We start from the raw sequence: 6000 nt of genomic DNA, 5'->3' as shown, positions 1-6000 counted from the left end.
GTGGGATCCGTTGAAGCGTTCCAGAGTTATAACCTCATAAAGTGACAGTGGTCAGAATTGCAAAAATTGGCTCGGTCATTAAGTACCAAATTGGCTCTGTCACTAAGGGGTTAAACCCGCAGTGGAACCCGCAACACAAACCGCGATAAATCTGCAGGGATAACCGCAGTGGGTTTGCCCTGCAGATTTATCAAATCCGCTGCGGGAAAACCCGCGGGAGAACCCGCAGCTCCCTTCCTACGTGTGCACGTAGCCTAACCCTAACTTTAGCCCCAACCCTAACCCTAACTGTAGCCTTAACCCTAGCCCTAACCCTAAGTTCACAGTGTCTAGGCAGTCCGTTAGACGGACTACGTTACACCGTGACATAAACGCGGTGTAACGTAGTCCGTTACGGCCGCCATTGACAGCAATGTTGGACGCATCGCTAGTGCACGTCCACAATGGGCGTGCGCTAGGGATGTGCCGTCATTGAGTGACAGACCCTGGGTCGCGGGCTGCAGCGTTTCCGGGTCCGTCACTGCTAGCGCAGCTGTAGCTAGCAGGTGCTCTATCTGCACTAGCGCGATGCAAACGTCGGCACTTGCGCTAGCAGCAGCCCGTTAGCGTATGTGCTGAACGGGCTGCAGCTAGCGCAGTGTGAACCATTAGGTGAGGAGAGAAAAACTAAACAGCAAAAATGAAAATTGTCCCAGGAAGGCGTTAAACAGCTCTTCAGTAGAAGCAGCCACTGCCCGGACAGGGCTGGGCACCTTGTGGTGGGCACCTGCTGTGTAGAGCTCAGTGTCTGTGTGACCAGCACAGCACAGCACATGGCAGAACTGCGTGAAGTTATGAACCCTGCAAACGCTCCTCCTCCAGCAGCACAACCTGGAGCCTGACTCCTCCCACACACGTGACTAATCTCATGACGTCACGGAAGGTCCTTCTGTTCCAGCATTCACCATGAAGCCACAGCTGTTAACCTGTCAGTGAGAGGAGCAGCGGGCTGGCAGCATGGAGCTCGTCTCTGAGGCTGCCGTGCACTTCTCCCGTCTGTCTATGTTTCCATACTTTGATGGCGCCCATTACCTGGTGTCCGTGTTGTCAGCCCGGGAGCAGGCAGGTGAGTGGGGGCTGGGACCTGTACAGGTGAGCAGGCAGTGTCTGGGGGGCTGGCTGTGACCGCTCTGCTGGTGATTCTGGTTCTTGTGCACATTTTACAGTCCTACCAAAGAACAAGTGCGTCCGTACATCTGCAATAGGTTCGCTAAGAATAAGTGTAGTGAGCACAGGCCGCGCTGTGTAGCCATGTAAGGAAACTGCTCTATAGTAATCACCTGAGGGAGACACAAGGCTACATAGCGTTTGGGCATCAAAACAAGTACTAGTCCCATGGTCCTGCAGCCAGAGAATGGCCATGAACAACTAGACATTTCATTACGGTGGAGATATATATTGTGTCCGGCCTACACTCATGGAATAGGTGCCATATTAGTGTCAGTGTGGCTGTCACTCAGGAAGAAAGTAGTCCTGTATGAAAGGCCAAACTATATCCCGTATACAGCCACTTAAAGGGACACTGTCACCTGAATTTGGAGGGAACAATCTTCAGCAATAGAGGTGGGGTTTTTGGGTGTTTGATCCACCCTTTCCTTACCCGCTGGCTGCAATAATGGAATGAAGTTCATTCTCTGTCCTCCATAGTACACGCCTGCGCAAGGTGGATCAAACACCCGAAAACCCCGCCTCTGTGGCTGAAGATTGTTCCCTCCAAATTCAGGTGACAGTGTCCCTTTAAGGCCAACAAATTGCAACTACAAGCATGACCAAGGCTGACAGACGATGCCGAAGGAAACCGGACGAGCGGAAGTCCTATAAGGTGTTATGCTCCAAAAATGTTCCCGTCCCAAAGGCTGCTTGTCTCCCAGCTGTGTGACAGTGGCACCACACGCAGGGATAGCCTGTTTGTTGGGCGCTCCTTGCATGTGTGGTGACTGTCACACAGTCACGACACATGCAGCTGCAGAGCTGGAGCGATCCAGGAAGCCGGGTTCCCTCTGCAGCTTATTCAGTAAGTGCTATAACTTCCCGAATAAGAGGGAACCCAAAGAAATTCACTCATCTCTAGTTCACACCACCCTTGGGGTTAAAGGCCTCCTGCATATTCAGACGTTGCTCCTGTGACGCCCAAAAGACCGGGGTACCCAGCACCGGACCAATGGAGTCTGTCTCTCGAGGGGGATGTCACGGGTGGCTTGACCCGGTGCTGTGGCCTCAGGCAATGCACAGTGTAAAGGGTATCGTGAGGGGACAGGCACTTACTTGATCAGCAGCAGGTTCTCCCAGCGGTGATGATCCTGATCCTGGATAGATGGCTATTGTCCAAATGAAAGACTGAGGCACTGAAACGTTTAACCAGTTTACTTTAACATAAAAGGATTTACAACCAGTCCTGTCACCGGAGTCTGTATGGGAACTCTGAGTTACTTTAACCCTGCCGGGGTCTTCGCCTCTTATTGTGCGCAATTTCTGTGTGGCCCTGCTGCTGTATGTGAACTGGCTGCCGGCCCAATCTGTCCCCTCCGGGTCCTGGTTCGACGGGCAACCCGAGTCCTTTTATCGGTTTACCCCCTCTGGGAGTACCGCTGAACTCTGTGTCTGTTGCTGCGTCCGACCCTAGTGAAGCTGATATCACCTCACGTTTTTCCGGTTGCTGTATTATATATAATGAATACAGCCATGGATCCGGTATCCGTCTTTGCGCCTGTTCTGGGTAGTGATTAATGCTACCCGGTTCTCACAATGTCCTTTTTCTCTATCCCTCTTCTCCTCAGGCCGGTGATTTAGGCCTGGTAACAGTCACAGGGCTGTTAGAGATTCAACTGTATGACCTCTCACTTTCAGCTCCTTAGCCCAACTGCCATTTCTTCCCTCAGACCAGAATGGATTAAGGGGAGTCTCTGGAGCTCCCCCTTCTGGCCGGAGGTGGTAGTGCAGTCTTGCTATTTTAGTATTTGTACTTACTGTCAGTAACTATTTTTGTGGCAAATACCCCTAGGGGTGCCACATTCCCCCTTAGTTAAGAACAGTACTCCGGGACTGTGGGACAATAACATTTTGAAATAACAATTAATATGTACAGAGTCTTAAAAATGAAAAGTTACAAAAACCACTCAAGGAAACAAAAATAGAGTTCTGTAAAAAGTCACTTCAAATAGCGTCCATTAACCCTGCTGTTCTGTTGGTCAAAAATGACCGACTTTGAACTTCAATATTCTTTAAAATATTCAAGATGCGGTTCTGAAACCCGTGGCCGACCGACCCATCCTCATTTAAGTCAATCAACCACAAGTTTCAGAACCGCATCTTGAACACCCCAAAAAATACCAAAGTTCAAAATAGGTCTCCCCAGACCGAACAGAACAGCAGGGTTAATACAGTTCTATCCTTGAAGGTATTAGGAACGGCACTGTACTTAGTGTCCAGGAATTTAGTTCCATTTTTCCAACGGAGTTATCAATATAAAGTCTAAAGAAAGTTCAAAAAGAGCAAAAAGCAAAGTTCAAAAAGCAGTCTTTCCGGAGCTTTGATTTAGTGCCTCCGGGCTGATAAAAAGTTCAAGAATATGCAATAAGTTCATACAGACAAGTCTCTGTAGGCACTGGGCTTAAACGTTGCAGACTGATAGCAATGACTATACATCATTTTCTGTTTAACTATATACGGCATAACATATATACAATTCACATTATGAGCTTTATAGTTGGTAATCTGCATACCTGGCCGGTAATTGACCCTGGGTACTACGCTGTGATCTACGTAATAGCGGTGTCTCTTCATGTGGTGTACTACTGTCTACTGCGGATGTAGTATCTGCCCGCTCTGCTAAAGATAATTCCACGACTATGGAGTTGGCAAGTCCACCGTGAATGGGATTACTCTGACCAGGAATCTGTTCTTCCTGGCCTGGAACCTCCTGTAGTACGGGGTCAGCCTCTTCCTGTCTTGGGACTTCTGGTATTGGGTTCGGTGTTGGGTAAAAGGCCACCATGGGAACCATTACTGCACCATGGTATGTTAGTAGGGTTTTGGGAAAGTCTCCTATACAGGTGTGATACACTTCCTCTTCTTTTTCCTTTACTGGTTGAACCTGTATGGGTTGAATAACTTCTGGTTCTGGCTGGACAACGTCTGGCTCTTTCAATGCTTCCGGACATAATTTAAGATTGTCTCGTGACACTAGTACGGATGTTAAGCCTCCGTTTTTGCTAATGAGACACATTTTAGGATTATCCACTCTTGTTGGTAAAACTGTGTAGGGTACGGCTTCCCACTGATTGTCCAGTTTATTGGTTCGACGATTTCTCTTGAGCACTTGGTCACCCGTTCTTAATGGGGTCGCTAGAGCATTCTGGTTGAAAGTTCGCTCTTGTCTTTCTCTAGTTTGCTGAAGGCTTCTTTCCACACTCTCTTGCACTTGGCGATACTGCTTTTGCCGTATGATATCCCAATTGGAGTCTTGAACTTCTGCGTCTGGTTTCAGAATTCCCATTTCTAGATCGATTGGTAATTGGCCGGGTCTTGCACGCATAAGGTAAGCTGGGGTGCAGTTGGTGGAGCTCACCGGGACATGATTATACAGATCCACCAAGTCAGGCAATTTCTCTGGCCATTGATTCCTTTCTGTCTCAGGTAAAGTCTTTAGTAGGTCTATTACAATATGGTTCATCTTCTCGCATAAGCCGTTTGTTTGTGGATGATAGGCCGTCGTCCGGATCTTTTTGCAACCATACATATTACAGAATTCTCTGAAGATCTCTGATTCAAAGGCTGTACCTTGGTCGGTGAGAACCTGTTCCGGATATCCATGGGGTCTACAAAAGTACGTTTGGAATGCTTTGGCTGCTGTTTTTGCTGTCAGATCTTTTACGGGTACTACTACCAAGAAACGTGAATAATGGTCCACGATGGTCAAGGCATAGACATAGCCGGATCGGCTTGGTGTCAACTTCACGTGGTCCATGGCTACAAGTTCAAGTGGTTGTTTGGTGATTATGGGCTGCAGTGGTGCTCTTTGGTTCTTTTGATCGTTTCTTCTGAGGTTACACGGGCCACAATTTCTGCACCACTGTTCGATTGATTTTCTCATCCCGACCCAATAAAATCTTTCTCTTAGAAGTACTTCTAACTTTTTCCAACCGAAGTGACCAGCACCATTATGGTAAGCTTCGAGGACCATCTTCACATCTTGTTTAGGCACAATAATCTGCCAAACCAATTCATGTGTTTTCGGATTGGTGTATCTTCTACAGAGCTTCCCTTGATACAGGAACATTTTGCCTCTCTCTTTCCAGAGTTGATGCGTCTCTTCTGGGGCATCCTCATAGGGATATGCACTTTGCTCAGTCAACAGTTCCTTCACCAACTTCACAGCCGGATTGCTGTCTTGGGTGTCAGCCCATCTATGGTGTGCTAACGGATTAAAATTCACCTCTTGTTGTTTCTGATAGGTACTTGACTGATGATGTTTTGCCTTGGGACGATGGAAGGCTGGTAGTTCAATTTCTTCAAGCTCCCCCGTTTCCTCTTCTACATCTCTCAAGTGTGGCATCCGGGATAGGGCATCGGCATTTCCATTCTTGCGACCTGCTCGATACTTGATTATGAAGTTGTAATTAGATAACCGGGCTATCCATCGCTGTTCTAACGCACCTAATTTGGCTGTGTCCAGGTGGGTCAACGGATTGTTGTCAGTATAGACAATAAATTCTGCAGCGGCCAGATAGTGTTTGAAACGCTCCGTCACAGCCCAAACTACTGCCAGTAGTTCCAATTTGAAGGAGCTGTAATTTTCTGAATTTCTTTCAGTAGGCCGGAGCTTTCTACTTGCAAAGGCGATGACTTTCTCCCGACCTTCTTGCTTTTGTGACAGCACCGCTCCTAGTCCCACATTACTGGCATCGGTGTAGAGGATGAAAGGTTTATGGTAATCTGGGTATGCCAGAACCTCTTCTCCGG

The 6000-nt window shown here is 48.0% G+C and overlaps 1 protein-coding gene across 1 annotated transcript in view; it reads left to right on the top strand.

Moving 5' to 3' along the window:
* The first annotated feature begins 895 nt into the window (after positions 1-895).
* Positions 896-6000, top strand: part of TMEM38B (transmembrane protein 38B) — a 68423-nt gene continuing 63318 nt past the window's right edge. The window contains exon 1 of the mRNA XM_069765793.1: positions 896-1105. Coding sequence (XP_069621894.1) covers positions 997-1105 — 109 coding nt within the window. The 5' untranslated portion in view covers positions 896-996. The remainder of the gene's footprint in view (positions 1106-6000) is intronic.

The sequence above is a fragment of the Ranitomeya imitator genome, chromosome 1, assembly GCF_032444005.1.
Source record: "Ranitomeya imitator isolate aRanImi1 chromosome 1, aRanImi1.pri, whole genome shotgun sequence".
NCBI classification, from domain to species: Eukaryota; Metazoa; Chordata; class Amphibia; order Anura; family Dendrobatidae; genus Ranitomeya; species Ranitomeya imitator.
This window is presented reverse-complemented; position numbering and strand designations above follow the sequence as displayed.